Consider the following 19,103-nt stretch of genomic DNA (forward strand, 5'->3'; position numbering starts at 1 on the left):
AACAAGCCTGCTAACCGCTTTCCAGTATTTTCAGTACTTTGATTAATAAGATATTTGGTAACTAAAGATATTTTAGCAGCATAAGCTTAATCAAAGTACTGAAGTACTGACGGAAGTTGATTTTATCGATTATCATTTATTCAAAATCAACGATATGTGATTTTGCATGGCAAGAAGTATCAGTAATCGAAATATTTCTGAGAATTTGTATGGATCCAGGCAAGCTTGCACTCTTGTCCTGTTAAACCAAACGCTCGGCTGTCTCCGTTTATCTCCGACAAGCAAGAGAGACTCTGTGTCGGATATTAACGGAGACAGCCAAGCGTCTGGTTGAACGAGACTACATTGAACTCTAGGGTAGGAATACATAAGACTTTAAAAAATATCTAAACTGTTTGTACAATTTAAGATCTTATTATTTTCATGGTATTAATAAATAAGTTTTCTTGAAAAACAATGCTTCAGAATACATATCATCGAATTTATCAATTATTTTCAAGAACTAAGTGTTGTCAGCGGTATTGATTTGTGCTTAGGTCCAAACATCGTTTCACTTTCGCTTTGCCCGAGTAAATGCATAGGAGAGTTGATTAAAATCAACTCCCAAAAATGGACATTTCAACAAACAAAAACAAATTATAAATGTCAATTTAAAAATAAACCGCCTATCTCCGTCTGACTGTGCTGTTAGGTATTAAGAAAGTAACACAGTTATCGAAACATTATACAATTCTTTAATGCTTGAGCAGTCAATACGCCCGAATATTTTTCCCGAGGTACAGGAAACAGCTTAGTATGATCTATTGCCCGAAGCCAACGGCCGAGGGCAATAGATCATACTGAACTGTTCCCTGCACCAAGGGAAAAAATTCGGGTCTATTGACTGTTCAGGCATTAAATAATTGTTTTATTACCTAATTCCCAAGTATAATTTACAGAATGTTTTCATACCATATATAATAAAGTTATCTTTTAATCTTGTAGCAATTCAACTTTTTCTAAAATACGTTGCCTGTCCAATAGATCGCAGTGTATTGACCGGCGGTCCAATAGATCACAGTCTATTGACCGGCGGTCTTAGAGATCGCAGTCTATTGACTGGCAGTTCAATTGATCACCTTCTATCCCGAATACACAAACAAAATACGAGAAAATATTTATTCTTTAATAAAACAACAAACTCTTTTTGATTAGGTAATAAAAAGTATTATTTTGTCACAATATTAACAAAAGCCAGAAAAAGTTTTTTAATCGAAAAGATTTAGGTTTCCACCGTGGAACAGCTTTAAGGATTTTTTTGAAAAGAAAAATGACTTGATTCCAAATGTACTCTGTAATTTATTACTATATACATGTACAGTCATCAAAAGGTAAAACTTGTATATTGTAAATATATATTTAAAACATTCGAATAAATATATATATACAAGTTTGGACTGAATTATGCATTTGCACTTATAGATCAAGGATCGAGAATATTTATGTATGAAAATGCTTATTGATAAATTATATTTACATCTACCTAGTATTATTTCCTCTATTTCATACGGGAACTTATAGTTAATTCATAGCTCTATAGAAACAGCCAGACTAAAATCTACACACCTCGTTCATCGATTGGTCAAAATCTACATAGCTTGCAACTGACAAGAAAGTGACAGGACTGAAAATGACACGCCCTGTTTATCGATTTGTCCAAACCTACAGCGACCTAGGGAAAACCACGGACTGCATGAAAAAATCATGATGATGTCAGACTCAAAGTCTCACAAGACACGATTAGGCTGTTTCTTTTAGCTTACGTACTTATGTACATTAACAGTAATTTAGTTAATTTTACTAACTTTTCACAATCAATTTACTAATTATCTAAAAGGAAGATGTTAATATAAACAATAAAATGCTTTCTTTGATGATTCATGCGGGTTATAATTTTTTCAGTGCAGAAAAAATTAACATAACACGCTAACGCGGGTTGTGTATTATCCCGAATGGATCACCATAGAAAGCATTTTATTGTTTAAATGAATTACACTGTATTAGGATACAGGATCAAATCAAAACTATTATTTCAATAAGCTGTATATTATATAAGAAAGTGTACTATATCAAAATTTTTGATTACCAAGTATACGATGAAAATATAACTATTGTTTATAGTTCCATTCGGTTCTCTGCTATTTTTGTGCTTAATAGGTAAAATTAATCCAACTGCAAGTCTGCTACTGTAAAAGAAACCCTCTTCCGTGGACATCGTTTTCTTCCAAGGTGAAAGTAGAATTTCCACAGAAATAACCATGACCTTTGACTTCAGTGACAACAGCTCGGTATTTTCCACAGCTGACCTCTTTGACCACCTTTGCAGTAAACACGTCTCCAGAAGGACCTCTGAACGTCCTTGATTGGTTAACCTTGACCTTGTTCTTGAAGTACTGAAGAGCAATTCTGGACGATGTCCCTGACCCACAAGGTGACCTATCAACCTGTTAAACCATACGTGCAGTTGTAATTATTTTACCAAAACAATACCACTTTTTGAAACTATATATCACAAGATATTATTTTTGTCAAAATGTTTTCGCCATAACTATGTCAACTTACAAAAAAAAATCCAGTTTATCTCACTGCAAATAATCATTTGAAGGATATAAACGATAGATTTATCTAACCAAATGTTAGAAGCAAAACCTGCCTATTTGCGTGTCCCCTCCCCCGTGTAGGACCCCCCTTTTTGTTGTTGTTTTTATTTTTGGTGTATATATGTAAATACTTATGCTTTGTCTTATAATTATATGTGCTGCATGTATGTATAATTGTATGTTCTGAAATAATCCTCATATGAGGGAAATAAATCATGAATGAAACCTGGTGTGAACTCGCTTTTAAACCTTTTATATTGTTTTCATATTGTTACCGTGTCACACGTGTGACGTGACATACTTGTAGATTTCGATGAGCGTGTTCGACGTCACATTATCTGTCATCTACCTTCGTTTATAAGAATACATTAATGATTATGAGTAAGTTGTATTAATTACAAATTTTCTTTCTGATTGCCAAATTTCTCTCTAACTTGTGAGAAATTAGCGATAAATAAAGTCACGTGGTATGTAAACCAGTATTTTCAGATCTGCTAAATTTAATTCAGTCACGTACATATCGTCTATTGTAGCAAAGTCCACTCATTCCGGTCATTTTTATTCAGGGTCACAAACCAGATTTGTGTATAGATTTTCTATAATTCATTGTATCAAAAGGGACCGTTTTCATATGTTTAGGGATATCCTTTTTGAACATCGTTTAAGCTAAAGACGGCAAGCCAGTGAAATTAACAGTTAGAGGCTATAAAATCACACCGCCGACCTCTCTTTCCGCAAAGACACACATGGTGTCTGTGATTTCCTCTGAGTAGTCGTCGTTTCCGTCCGTCAGAATCGTACCGTACACGAACGACACACCCTCCGTCTCTGGGTGGGACAACTCCAATTGTTTTCTCAAAACGTCTGGAAATAAATCGTCTCGAAATATTAACAAATCAGATAAAAAGGAAGGCTTTGTGCACAGTTTAAGGCCATGTATAATTAGAAGGACATATCTTTACTCCCTTCTGCCTCAAATATGTAGTGTTTCATCTAAATTTCAATAATAATAAAATAATATTTTGACCTGATGGCCTTTACCGTAGAGGTCTTTGTTGTTTTTTTTGAAGCGCAATATTTTGGTCTTATTGTAGCGCCATCTGGTGCACTGAACTAATCTTTGGACGACTTCATCTTTGTCATAAAACCATCTTTTGACTTTACGTTAAAAAGTTTTGCTACCGACCGGTATTACTACTGATATCGTTTCTTTACTTGCTTTTATGTTTGTTGTTCAAAGCTCTCCTTAATGCTTAAACCAGACCGTGAAGGACCACATTACCTGTTGTGGCACCAGCAGCCGCCCTTAGCTCTGACACCTTGGATTCCCGGATGTCCAGTCCGTACTGTCCGGCAGGTACAATAGCGTAGAAAGCGCCTCCATAAACAATGTCCACCGTAATGTGACCATAGCCAGGGACCTCTACAGCCAAGTCTGAAAAATTTAGAAAGTGTGTCTCGTTTGTAAAATGACGTCTTCGGATTAATCATTAAAAGATGTATTTGCTTGAGATCAGTTTGTTTATAACAAAATGTTTGCTCAAATGGCTATTGTATGTATACACAGAGACCTCTAGAGCGACCTACTGAATTTTCGAAAAGATAACGGAGGGTTTCCTTCAAACAAAATATAAAAAAGAATTGGAATTTTCAAAATAAATATTCCTTACAAAACTTTATAGAAACCTTGTGCTGCACTACGGTTTGTTGCAGATGCAATCAAGTTTGTTGCATCCTAAGGTATAGAATAAAGTCTTGAAGATCCATATTCTTTTTTTTAAAGTAGTTTTTCTTCAATCGTGCGAAACCTTTTAAGGTTTAATTAAGTATTACTCTAAAAAGATTCCATCATTCATTAGGGCATGAAATTGGCAGTGCTTTTACCTGGTTTGAAAACAAAGCATGGAACACTTTGGAACCTGACAGCTCCGGTCTTCTGACCGTCATATGTGACGTAAGCAGTCACGGGACCACACGGACACTGGATGTTGACTTGAGTCTCCGGAGAAGTGATCGTTTTAATGAGCCCTTTTTCTATGGCGTAACGTCCCAAAGCTATGACAGCGTGACCACACATTGTAGAATAACCTTCATTGTGGATAAAAATACAGGCAAAATCGCAAGATTCAATATCTGGTGTCACCAGCAGGACACCATACATATCAAAATGACCTCGTGGTTCCCACATCAACAGTTTTCTGTATTCGTCCAGGTTGTCTCTCATGTAGTTTATCTTATCCAGCAAAGTCGCACCCTGCAACTCAGGGAGTCCGCTTTCTACAATTCGTAAGGGTTCTCCAGCGGTATGCATTTCCGTTGTGGAGATTTTCACGGGAAATGTTAAAGGCATGGTCACGATCACACGATTACTTCAGGCATGACACGGGCCGTCGATAGGCCCTCCAAATGCGATACCGGTAAAGTTATCCTCGAAGTGAAGTAATTTACCGCGGAGACCTCGCCTACATCGCTTACTTAGAAAAATGTAGAAAAGGACTTATATTATTTTATGCGAGTCAGAGGCGTCGGAAGGAAAATTGAAATTTGGGGAAGGGGGGGGGGGGGACAAGACTCATTAGAAACCTTGACAAGCAGAAAAAAGGAAATTAGTTATGGTTAAGTCTAACTTTGCAAAAAGTCCCCATCCGGTTCCGACGCCAATGCAAATGTGCATGGTTAAATTTTCTCAAAATCCCATGGTTTTCTTTGTTACGACGAAAAGTGCCCCCCGTAGAATATTGACTCAGGGGACAAATTTCTTCGGAGAAAACTGACCAAGGGTCAGTATTAAATGACATATAGGGTTCTTAGATCCAGTAGAAAACCATGACATATGGGGTCCTTGGATCCAGTAGAAAACCAGTCCAGGCCTGTAGATCTACGACCACCCCCACCCCCCCCACACACACACACGTTGAAAACTGACTCTATAGAATTTTGACCTCGCTCATAACTACATAGAAGTTTAAAAAATAAGAGGTGTTGCATTCTGCGTTCATGTTAAGCCGGGGGGGGGGGGGGTTGGAGCAAAAGCATATGAAAGATAAGACAGAACTACGTATGTACCCCCCCCCCCTTTTACCCTGCTACGTATTAAACATTAGTTTCCACTTTGAAAAGATTATATGTTTATCTTATAGTAGTCGTCAGCTAGCATTGTAGAGCCCCTACATTAAGCCTTTTGTGCCCCCCTAAAGGTACATAGATGATGATGCGCTCGCTTGCGCTCCCTTTTTGTATCATGAAAGACTGTAATGACGCAACAGCTCGCGTCTGCTCGCTTTGTGACTGGTCCCCACATCAGGCACGTAGCATCGGGGGGGGGGGGGGCTGCCCCCCCCCCCCTCTTTTTCCCGCAGCAACTAATTTTTTAAAATTTACATATAAAAAATTCAATTATCATGGAGTTGCCCCCCCCCCCCTTTTTTTAGGAGTATGTAAAAATTGATATAAAAATAAGAAAATTTGGAGTGAAAGTGAAATTAAAATTATATCCCCCCCCCCCACCACGGATTAGGTTTTTGAAGATTTAGGGAAATTATAAATTTCTTTTTTTTTTTGTTTTTTTGCTTGTCAAGATTTTTTGGATGAGTCTGCCCCCCCCCCCCCCCCACTTTCAAAAACGATGCTACGTGCCTGCACATTATTTTAGATCCTAAGTGATGACCTTCTTACGAATTGCATATTTTTAGAAGAAAAAAAAATCACAGACAGGTGTGAAATTTAAACGAATATATCTGACTATTAAGATTATGTTCTGTTCAGCTATAGTGAATGTAAGACCACCGTCACACTGACAGACTTGCGCAAACGTTACACTCAGTGTCTGATAACTTTTACTTCTAACTCTGCATCTCCGCCATTATCTTTACTACTATATTAAAATAATAGACTCGAATATTTGGACTTTAATACCGAGAAATCGGAAGAGTACTGTGTTTTGGTTTTTATATTTTAAACATCATTGTTACTTGAAGATTACCAATTTTTTATTTTTTCTCAACTTTGCTAATTGATAATCAACGAAATCTCCTTTTAAAAATCCGGAAATCATCTGGAATTTTTGGATTTTACAATCTTGCGCATGCGCATTACATTCACGCTAAATCACAGGAGGCTCTTTAGTTTATGTTTCCACAATATCACATTTACATGGGTAAACTCAGAAACGATATTACAAATACATGTAAATTTTCATTGAAAATTTGTCATATATTCTGTTCATCAAAGGAAATACGGGAGATAACTCTAATTCGGTGCATTTAATATGAAAAATCCCGAGAGTTTCGAATGTCAACATGATGTGTAAATACGAAGCGAGTAAAAACACCCCTGCGAATGTTATTGTCATTTAAATTTTAGACCACGTGGTTTTATTTGACCCTTTCAGTTTCGCAGTAAAAATCGTACCTCGTGTTTATAGTCTAGTTCATAGAATCTATACCGGTAGGTACTATAGTAGTCAGATATCAAATCTAGAGGTTTATTGATTTTAAACTTTATCTTTATTAATTGGTGAATAAAATGTGTTCTAGAAATAAAAGTGATAATACAAAAAATAGTTTTTGTCAGCTGTTGCAACAATTAACATGCTAAGTAGAGATCCCCCCTAAGGATTAATTTTCGATCCGCGCCTGACCTAGTAATAGCATCAATAGTGAAACAGACTATACAATTTTATGCAGAATGTTCCTTGAAAATGACTCGATATACTAAGTTTTTATGCAAAACAGACATCCATTATTTTTTTTAAAACATGGTATTGCACACCACAAGCATCAAACATGGATATGATTTTATTAAAGCACACAATGTTTATATTTTCAACCACACAACACGTGGTTGAACACGAACGATAACTCTGTTCTGAATATCATCGTTTAATATTAAAAACCCCTAAATGGTGAAATAAGACGAACTTATTAAAAGAATTTCATGTTTTAACATAAACCAAAGTAGGATACGATATGAAAAACGACCAGTACTTACGTATTTTGAGAATATAATCCGAACACTTATACTTCCGCTCGAAATTTCACAGGAACTGAACAAATCTTGGTGAAGTCTCGTGAACTTTCATTCGAGCACCTCTGGATTTATTACATACTTAGCAACGATGAAGAAAACATTCCGAACACATTCGCAGGGGTGAAAAACGTTGGTGAAAAAGTGTTGAATTCTTCATTAATATGAATTAAATTTTTAGATGAAAGACATTTACAGCCTCAAAATGGTTTGTTTAGAATAATTTAACTGTTATTTTTAATGCAGCTTCATCAATTTTTTCCAAAATCGTTTCAGAGCGATTCTGAATTTTTTTGCTACATTACGGGTATATGGGAGGTATTTAAACTGTGGCGATGGCCTGTCCCGAGACACAGTTAGATTATTCTAACTAAGCAGAGTGTAGTGAATTTAATAGTATTACTGTAGGCTTAAAGCTTGGTTATGTAAATGTTAACAATACGGTGTGTTGATGTATCTATTTCGTAAATGTCCGATATCATATGCAATGTCAACCCGTGCACGCACGGGTCAAAGTCTAGCATATTCTGAATAATATTGTGTAAGTACAGGCACGTAGCATCATTCTTGAGAGAGGATGGGGAAAACTTGACAAGCATTTAAAAAAAGGGGGAAAACCTTTATCGCCACTCTTCAAAATCGTAATGCGTGGAAAGGGGGGGGAGCAATTTGGGATTTTTTCCTCTAAATTTTACCTACTCCCAATCTACTGCAAATTTAAAAATGATGTTGGGAAAAGTGGGAGGGGACAACCTACCCCTACCCCCCCCCCCCCCCCCCCAACTTAAGTGCGTTATTCGCGTAAAATGGCAAGAAGTAACCTACAAATTTGTAGCAGATTTTTTATTGCAACAATTTGGTATTCAAACAACACAACATTAATAAAGCTATACTAATTAAACGTAAAGCAACTTCACTTTATACATCTATTATTAGAAGTGTGAATGCAACGACTATAAAGATTCCAAAACGTATGATTTGTATAAAACAGCACCTTCAAATCTAAAATTTGATTTTTTTCAAGGAACAATTCTAAATACCCCTGTGTTTAATAGGTAAGTCTTACTGCAAGGGTGCTACTGTAAAAGAAACCCTCTTCCGGTAACATCGTTTTCTTCCAAGGTGAAAGTAGAATTTCCACAAAAGTAACCATGACCTTTGACTTCAGTGACAACAGCTCGGTATTTTCCACAGTTGACCTCTTTGACGACCTTTGCAGTAAACACGTCTCCAGAAGGACCTCTGAACGTCCTTGATTGGTTGACCTTGACCTTGTTCTTGAAGTACTGAAGAGCAATTCTGGACGATGTCCCTGACCCACAAGGTGACCTATCAACCTGTGCAAATTATGTTATGTATTCACAAATAATTTTTCAATACCATTACACTGCTATCATAAAATAAACTGACGTAACATTTAAAGCGTTTGTTGAAAATTAACGCTGTCAAATCTGTTAGTATTCAAACTTGCTTAACATGGAAAATGACGCCAAATACATCCATCAGATAAGCTTAAAAGTTTATGAATCTTAATCTCATAACCTGTTTTTCAGCATAAACACACATAGTGTCTGTGATTTCCTCTGAGTAGTCGTCGTTTCCGTCCGTCAGAATCGTACCGTACACGAATGACACACCCTCTGTCTCTGGGTGGGACAATTCCAATTGTTTTCTCAAAATGTCTGCAAACAAATTATGTTGCTGTTTCTATCAAGAATGTACCCTAACTTTTTTGATTGCACACTTTACAGTCTTTATATTTGTGCATCGCCCTTCAAGACGCAGTCGACATTTAAATGCCCAATAAAAAATTCAACTTTTTAAATTTGAATGTAGAGAGTAAAAATATGAAGGTGATGTGTTGAAAAGTTGAATTGTCATTGAGAGTCAAATATATATTATATAAAATGTTAAATGAAAAGTGAATGTATATATAAACCTGTAGTTGCGTCAGCTGCCGCCCTTAGATCTGACACCTTAGATTCTCTGATGTCTAAACAATATTGTCCAGCCGATACGATGGCGTAGAATGCGCCACCATAAACAATATCCACCGTTATCTGACCATAGCTAGGAACCTCCAAGGTTAGGTCTTAAATTGCAAAGACAAAAATAAAATTTAGTTCTCTTTATATTTAACGTTGAGAAAATATAACGTGACCTACGTTACTATACTATGATTACAATATTCATTTATTAATATTACAATAACATTAAGTAATATATATACAAACTGGAAAAGAATTAACGTTCACTATTACAAGCTGCCTTTGCTAACTTGTGTATTTCCTATAAACAAAACTTATGCTAAAAATATGCTGTAATTTGAAGAGTGTATTTATGTATTAGTTAGTACCAGTTTATGTTAGGATGGGAAATACGGATAGAAAAATCAAACTAACAAGGTATAATGTTTACCTGTTTGGAAGACAAAGCACGGAACACTTTGGAACCTGACGGCACCGGTGCTCTGGCCGTCATATGTGACGTAAGCAGTCACGGGACCACATGGACACTGGATGTTGACTTGGGTCTCCGGCAAGGTGACATTTTTGACGAGCCCCTTTTTCATGGCATACCGCATCAAGGAAATTACTGCATCGCCACACATCGTTGCATATCCCTCGTTATGGATAAAAATGCAGGCGAAATCGCAAGATTCAATATCTGGAGAAACTATTATTGCACCGAACATTTCATAATGACCTCGCGGCTCGCCCATCAACAATTTTCTGTATTCATCCAGATTATTTTTCATGAAGCTAATTTTCTCGAGCAGGGTCGCACCTTGCAGTTCAGGAATTCCATTTTCTACCACTCGTATCGGTTGTCCACCGGTGTGCATTTCCGTAGTGGAAATTTTCAAAGGAAATTGGAAAGGCATGTCAAGGATTCAACAGTGAGAGGCAATGCAAACTCCTGGTCGGTAGCTACATATAAATGCATAATATATTACTTTTGATTCCCTGAAATACTAGTTATCACTTTTCGATCAGTTACAAAAAATGGCAACTAAATCTAGGAGCTGCGTCGTTCAGTTAAAAAGTTTTCCTTATATGTTCTTATGTTAAACTTCGAGATTCCGTGCAGGGTCCCGCTATTTGTCATGTATAAGTGTTGTCACGGTATGAACAATATAAATATTGTTTAATCGTTTTTTTCGCGTGTCACAAAATTTTGCGAAAATTAAAAAAATCTGTAACAATTTTAATTTGCGGCGGTCATTTTTTGCGATATAACAAGTTTCTTATAGAAAATAATACAGGATATAATTTCTGCGTATTCAAATATTTGCGATTTAAAAGTGGTTTCGAAAAAAATTCGAAAATTACCGGATATACGGTAGTAACTCTCTTACTAGTGCAGAATTGAATTTCTGGCATATAGGTTTCTGTGAAGATTTTTTTTTCAAGCATATATCCTTTTCTCGAAGCTTCTTGTTTGAAAACTGAATGATAGCTGTAGAGAAAAGAAGGAAGTTGAATATGTGAAACGTTTTTGGACAGAAGGACGTCAGGCAACGGGTGACGCTTTTCTCACCTGAACAGATCTACAAGCAGTATGTCCAAAAATGCCAAAAAATCTAAGGTTTCATGTACGAGGGTCAATCAAAAAATACGAAGACATTTGCCATAGCTATGTTACTTAACATCCTTTTATTATGAAATTTAGTAGACATAATTTAGCGATAGTTACAAACAATTTGAAATCAAAAAAGTTAACATTTTTCTCTATTTCTAAGAATTATTTAGATTCTAGTCCTGCAAAAATGAGATCACGACACACGGTCAAAAGTTTTGTTATATCAACAATTAATCATACTATGTTGAAAGTTATGGAGGGTAATCGTGTTCCAAAATCCAGACATGTAAACTTGTAAACCCGAATACGTAATCGTGTTGGTGTGTAAGTCTGAGTATGATTATCGCGGATATGTGTAATTCTGATCGTATAACCTATAAAACTCAGGGATAAACACTTTAGAGTTGACCCCGCAAGCCTTCGATCTAATTTTTCCATACTGTAAAATGCTGTTTGTTATTTACATGTAACCTGCCACTATAATACAAACTTTCCATCTGTAGTCTCTGCATTTGTACTTCCGTTTTCTGAAATGTTGCAAATCAACAGTTTGACATGACCATATATGGAAACAGTGACGTCACCGATAGAAAAAGGCTAGCTGCAGGTAAAGGCATGCCGTAATCGCCGGAATAGGGACGGAATAAAAATGTCTGGATTTTTGAACACGATTACCCTCCATAGAAAGTAATATCTCTATAAGTTAGTTTTAAATAAAATAATATTGGAACATCGAATTAGGAATTGTCATGATATACTATGTACCAAATAACGACGAGATGTATAGTTTTGTTGATAAGATATCTGTAACTAAAGGCATAAAGTCCTCTTTGAAATCAACTACAAACAATGACGTCGCCGGACCAGACGTCATGGCGCAGCGAAAAGTATTTACAGCGGGGATTTTCCTCGGGAAAAGGCCGATACAAACTGTAAAAATTTTCGATGGTGGAAAAAATTATTTACACGTTTGTGTTTAACTGTATTACATTTTAGAAGGTGGTGGTATTTGTATTTTGAACATCAAAGTACGAAAGAGAGTAAAATATCTGTAAATATTCGGCCAAAAGAATAAACAAAGTCATCAGATGTTCAGGGTTTTTCATACAGTAAACGAAGAGACATCGTTAAAAAAAATGAAAACTTCGAGGAACTAACTTCTCGAAAAAATGTTAACAAATTAGATATCAAGTGATATAATGCCGATTTCAATTTAATGGTGAAAGGCATAAAGAACTCAGGGTGATAAAAAGGATAGGTATCTTTATTAGGCCTATCTTTGCATGCGTTATATTGACGTCATGTTTTCATCGATACCGAGCGCCGTGGTTACGAAACATGTTGTTTTTAAAATCGGGTAACAAAAATAACTCCTGCTATTTGGAATTTAAAGTTACTGTGATGATGATGATAAATTTATTTATATGTTCTCTTCCATCAAAAAGTAAAAAATTGTGCAATGTAAGCCTTTTGAAGCGTTCTCATATAAAATTTGCTTAAAACACACATTATATAAATAATTCAACTGTTACCCTCCCAAACAGGCACTATTTATTTTATCATAAATTTAAATTTTATTCTACGGCGAACCGTACGCGCATAATTTACGCGCATGTAACAATTCGTTATGTTACCCGTTGCCAAGTGTGTTGCTAACGCTAAGGGGGGGGGGGGGGGGGGGGGGTAATAGAACGGATTATCAACTGTGTCTAAACGAATCAGATTTCAGTATTTAACATGAAAGTATAATAAAACGAATTGTTACATGCACGTAAATTATGCGCGTACGGTTCGCCGTAGAATTCACGTCATTTCTATATAAAAGCAGTGAAATTTTCTCTAAAATTAAGACATTCAGTATAATAAAATAATTAGTGCCTGTTTGGGAGGATAACAGTTGAAATTGACACCCCGAGAAAACCATTGTCAACCGACGCGAAGCGGAGGTTGACAATGGTTTTCGAGGGGTGTCAATTTCAACTTTACCCTCCCAAACAGGCACTATTTATATAGTGTTACCCGTTGCCAAGTGTGTTGCTAACGCTGAGGTTAATAGATGGATTATCAACTGCGTCTTAACCAATCAGATTTCAGTATTTAACATGAATGTATAACAATATGTATTGCGCACTAGAACATCAGTTTCAGAGAGGGTGATGTGGATTCAGAAAACCACATTGTATATGATTGTCGGGTCACACTCTATCTGTTAAATTAACAGGGTCAAGAAAGGAAAACGGAAGGGTCTATAATAAAGCGTTTTCTATTTTTTTTCCGGAGTACAAATTGCTAAAATAAGCTACACAACTGGGATTCGAACCATTTTAAACAAGACCTTGGTCTTTCAGTAGGATGTAGGTATCTTTTTCTCGTGTCAAACAAGTTGAAAATGACGCGGTTACAAGCGAAATATGCACCGATTGCGTATTCTTTGCTCAAAAACCAGACAAATTATCTTGCTGATTTCAATGAGCTATGGTTGAGTGGCTAGCAATGAAATAAACATGTCTGCGTCACATTGCTGTTTGACACAACTACCAAAGTCCAAGCTTTTGTTAAATGGTTTTTAAACCAGGAGTAACTCGATCCTTCTCCATCTTTTCATATATGACCATCAGCATAAATTCAGCTTAGATTCAGTCCCTGAAAGCTTCTACTTTCCCATTTTTTCGTGCGCTCACCGTGAGTTCACCGTGCGTTCACTTGCGCTCTCCGTCTGTTCGCGCTCACCGTTCACAAAGCGCTCTCCGTGCGTTCACCGTTCGTTCAGCGTCCACTTATTGGTTGTTCAGTTCGTTCTCATTCATTTTCATTCGGAACTCCAAAATGGAAGGATCGGTCTTTGGGAGTCACAGCAAAATGAGAAAAGAACCGTGCGTAAAAGTGGAAGGAAACTTACATTACGCCTAAAACAAATTCGTATAATTAAAAACACATTCTTGAGCAGGTCCGTTTTTTTATGACTTCAATAATTAATACGGTTGCAAATTTTTTTACTTCATTCCTGTTAAGAAGTCATTTTATATGCGTTTGAAAAAAATTATGATGCAAACAAATAATTTAAACAAGAGATGTTTGTGAAACACTTATGCCCCCCCCCCCCCGGGAAATATCCACAAAGAAAATGAACTTAAACTACAAATATTTGGAATTTTTCTAAGTCCAAGGGGCATAACTCTGTCGAAAATTGCTCTATCATACCAAAATCAAACTTGACCTAGATATTATTTTGATAAACCTGTATACCATATCAAAATGTGCACCCTTTGCGAAGAAAATGAGCAGAAACTGCAAATAACTGGAATTCTTCTAAGTCCAAGAGCCATAACTCTGTCGAAAATTGCTCGAGTGTACCCAATATCAAACTTGATCTAGATATTATCATGATAAACTTGTATACCAAATTTCATTTCAATATGTTCATCCTCTGCAAAGAAAATTAGCGTAAACTGCAAATAACTGGAATTTTTCTAAGTCCAAGGGCATAACTCTGTCGAAAATTGCTCAATCGTACCTTATATTTTATATTTGACCTAAATATTATCATGATAAATCTGTATACCAAATTTCATTTCAATATGTTCCTCCCCTGCGAAGAAAATGAGCGGAAACTGCAAATAACTGGAATTTTTCTACGTCCAAGGGCCATAACTCTGTTGAATTTATGAAATTTACAATTTTTATTTATGTAAATAAAAATACATAACGCGGGTTATGTATTTTTCCTGCAATGTCGCTACCTTCATATCCCGAATGAATCACCAAAGAAAGCGTTTTATGGTTTAAATGATTAAGGGGAAAAAGTAATGTTTTGTAGCCGGTGTTTTAATGAGGAAAAACAAGTCCGTTTGTGGGTTATTCTCATTCATTAGCCTGATCCCAGGACTATAGTCTATATGGGATCAGCCCTACAATAATCAACATAAATATTAATATACGATATGACAAATAACAATTTCATTTGCACGCTCACATGTTAGAGTCCCACAGTCTCTAACATTTGTAATAAAATGATTACGTTTATGTTATTGAACTTGATAATTTGAAATGATATCAGTAACTATACACTCAGTTACTCGTTATAATTGGCTATCAAATAGTAATTTAGAATTACATATAATACCAATGTAATAATGTGCATATCTAAGGATATCGTACCAATTTATGGAATCGAGCTGAGTCTAACAATAATCTCTGGGCAATGTAGCTGTCACATTTACCTATACATGGAACAGTGCCGTATATATTTCAATTAAAAGGTACATGACATATTCAGCGTTACAAGTAAACTTCAACATTATGTTTTCATTATTTATAAAGTAAAATTATCAGAATACTAAATTAATATTTAAGTATGGCAGACTATATATCAAAGTACTGAAAGTACTGAAAAGCGCTAAGTCGGGAAGAAAGTGTTAAAAATATATCGATTGATATGAAAATACATGTAAAGAATCATATTGTTCGTCATTGAGAATTTCTGGAAATCGAGATCATTTGTAGTATTTCTATAATGATATTGCTTGTTAGTATTAAACAGATTTCGCTACTTTTAAGCAGAGCTACAAATTACATGCTTCTTGTGAAGAAAATAAAGTAAAATAAGATTGTCGCCAATAACAACGATCAAATGATGATTAATATTGATTTATGTTTATTTGCTAATTTTCATCATTTCTTTGTTTTTACATCTGACAACTTCCAAACCAAAAAAATAAAAATAAAAAATTGATGAACTCTAAAAAAAATACAGTGGCAAATTACTATACCAATATTATTGCAAAATAAAAAGCCAAAAAGTTTTGACAGAAGTAAGATAATACTAATAGCATTACAGAACTGCCTTGCATGGAATGCTACTTTTAAGTTTGTTTTGAATTATAACTTGTATCTAAAGATGCGCATTTATGGTAGGGATATATAGTAAACTTTAATACTGCAGTGACACCTTCAATACATACAAGGTCTGCCGGAAAGGCCCGAGAAGCTGCCATTGGATGGAAGAACTGTTTTTACCAGCGTATCAGAGGTCGTATTAAAGAAAACTCGTAGCCATGTAATAGGGTATGGGTTCTTTTAGAAAAATTGAACTCAGATAGAAAACTTTTAGTATATTTTCGACGTTTACAAGGAATATTAAATTGGCAATAAGTTTCATTTCATTTATACCAATATAATGGGTACAGTTATCACATCATACGCGAATTCATTTAAATATCTTTATAATATCTTTATAAATATCTTTAAATAATAGTTATATTTAATTCATAACAATGTTGAATCTTGCACACCACTTTCAATATTTACTGTTACTAAGTGTTTTTATTACTGCGTAATATGTCCATACTGCACATAAATCAAATCATTAATAAAATTTAATTTTCCACATGTTTACTCAGTGTAGTAAACACCAGATTCTGAAGGGGAATACAATGTACTTTATTTCGATAAAAAATCGATAGAGTTTTTCATATAAGAACAAAATTATGGGACGTAATACGAAATTCTTTAAATATTAAGCAATTTTAAAGCATTTATTTGAGATAATTACAATATTTCTATTATAAACGGAAAAAATGCCTTTAAATAGGCATTAAACGTTTTCAAAAAAAATCATATGACCCAGAGAAAGGGGGGGGGGGGTGTCCGACCCCCGGAACCCCCCCCCCCCCCCCCCCCGATCCGCCAATGTATCTGATATACTTAGTATAATAATGACATTTTAGATAAAACTTATTGTTAATTTATAACTGGTAGAACAAATGCATCTGCATGCATGATAAATTGAAGATAATTAAGATCTCTCTACTGCATAGTTGTGATTTTTCCAGAGTACGACTTCCCCATGATGCGACTTCTCCAGCATCCGCCAGTAGGTGGCGATATATAGGAAACGCGAAAACGAAAGTGAAAGTAGGCTTAGAAATCTGGCGACAAAAAAGCGCGGCAGCTATGCATGCTATGCTTAGCGCTTTAAAAACATTCATTCATTCACTTAATCAAAAGAGGAAATATCAGTATGAGATAAACACTACTTACTGTGCGTTCTGTAAATTATAACTATTTATGTAAGTGGCATGCTCTGCCTACGCCCTGAGTCGTAACTGGTCTGGTCACTCTCGGAACCTGTTAAGTGGTTTTTATAAAATGCACGACCGGCCAAAGTGGCTAGGCCAATCAAATACCTTGATATTTTTACAACTGTCTCGTCGGTCAGGTAGTTTAGTTATCAATAGTAACATGCAATAGAAGAAGATGAATATAGAATGAAATGATGATTTGATAAAAACAACATAAACATGAACACATATTTTATTTTATTTAATCACATATATTGATCTTTTTACATGTATTTAATATAGAAACACACGCAAAATCAACACTACCACAGTTTTATAAAAAAAATTATTTGCTTTTTTTGTTATAATACATATATCTAATGAAAACATGTTTATTTACGTAATTGTGTATACGTGTACTCCGCGTACGATTAATATATTTCGATGCACATGTATTTAAGTTACCTCGTTCTAAAGATTTTCGGTTTTATGTATCAATTAGACTTTTTAATTATAATTACATTACTAGATTATTCGTTGATAAATTTATAATTGTCTTAAATTTGGTTGATTTTACTGTTATTCCTAAACATAAATGGTATGGTATAAGATAGAATAGGAAAGATATTATTTGCAGGAGACTGTAAAGGAAATGATTGTTTCGTCAACTTTCACGATAGCAGCACTGTACATGCAGTTTATTAGCTATTTTTTCCTGATTACCGCCGAATAACAATGTAAGGATAACCCCCGATGTACTCAGAATTAATCGTTCATCCTGCATTCACAAAGCGTTCACATACCGTTCACTTTCCGCTCCGTTTGCGCATTGCGTTCGCTCATCGTTTACCGTTCATTAGCGTTCACCAAATTCCGTTCAGCGTGCGCTCGCCGTTCGTTCAGAGTGCGCTCACCGTACGCTCAGCGTGCGCTCACCGTTCAAATAGGAAAGTAGAACGTTTCAGGGACTGTATAAAACGATATACATGTTAACAAACGATGTGCACATCTCTGCCGTATATCAACTACGATATGGCATAATATCTAGCAATTATCATCCCAAAGTTCAAGGCACACTGCAGCTGCGGCCAACACCGCAAGATTGTGACTAAACTTTGTTTAACTTCATTTTTTTTTTTACCGAACTTTCACTGTACAGATAGATACAAAGATAGATACTACATATACAGAGATAAAAAGTCGACAAAATATATATAAAAAATTCAACTATTGTTTTAAATTAGATATTTTGAATTTGTTGAATCAAAAAGAGTACCACAACATCGTGGAATAGATTTGACCCATTCTATATACGAAAGATTTCTGCCGATCGACTGCTACCCTTTCTCATAAACAATTTACTGCAATACTGCTTAGTCTGACTAAATGTTGAAATACATGTACAAGAATAGAAAATTTGACGACATACCTTAATATTATCGACCACTTTACTTTCCATGTGTACTGCGCATGTGCAAAACTAGAGGATACAAATGCTATTGCAAACAAAAAAAGACAAAGCTTGTATCGTATAATTTTATGCACATAAAAAGCTGGGAAAAAAAACGTCATAATAATCATGTACATAAGAAAAAGTTTGTATGGACTGTCGTAGCAATGACAAGGTATTACACACATTCTCAAATAGAGACGTACATGTAGATAATGGATTGAAGGCCCGATTCAGTTGATAAACATTCTCATTGGAACTGCATGATGCATAGATTCATTTCTATACCTTTCAGTGATTTTGAATAGAAAATATATAATTAAATGTAAAATATCTGAAGTGAAATCA

At 35.4% G+C, this 19,103-nt stretch overlaps 2 protein-coding genes across 2 annotated transcripts; both read right to left on the reverse strand.

The window, feature by feature from the left end:
- Positions 1-1,142: 1,142 nt before the first annotated feature.
- Positions 1,143-5,523, reverse strand: LOC128179101 (trans-L-3-hydroxyproline dehydratase-like). Its single transcript, XM_052846599.1, has 4 exons — positions 4,524-5,523; positions 3,922-4,074; positions 3,364-3,503; positions 1,143-2,483 (listed from the first exon to the last, which is right to left on the reverse strand). Exons 1-4 carry the CDS (start codon positions 4,987-4,989, stop codon positions 2,223-2,225), a joined length of 1,020 nt encoding a protein of 339 aa, XP_052702559.1. The 5' UTR covers positions 4,990-5,523; the 3' UTR covers positions 1,143-2,222.
- Positions 5,524-8,473: 2,950 nt separating this feature from the next.
- Positions 8,474-17,397, reverse strand: LOC128176576 (trans-L-3-hydroxyproline dehydratase-like). Its single transcript, XM_052842998.1, has 5 exons — positions 17,286-17,397; positions 10,083-10,594; positions 9,604-9,756; positions 9,207-9,346; positions 8,474-9,001 (listed from the first exon to the last, which is right to left on the reverse strand). Exons 2-5 carry the CDS (start codon positions 10,546-10,548, stop codon positions 8,741-8,743), a joined length of 1,020 nt encoding a protein of 339 aa, XP_052698958.1. The 5' UTR covers positions 10,549-10,594; positions 17,286-17,397; the 3' UTR covers positions 8,474-8,740.
- Between the last annotated feature and the right edge of the window lie 1,706 nt (positions 17,398-19,103).

The sequence above is a fragment of the Crassostrea angulata genome, chromosome 3 (genome assembly GCF_025612915.1).
Source record: "Crassostrea angulata isolate pt1a10 chromosome 3, ASM2561291v2, whole genome shotgun sequence".
In the NCBI taxonomy this organism is placed as follows: Eukaryota; Metazoa; Mollusca; class Bivalvia; order Ostreida; family Ostreidae; genus Magallana; species Magallana angulata.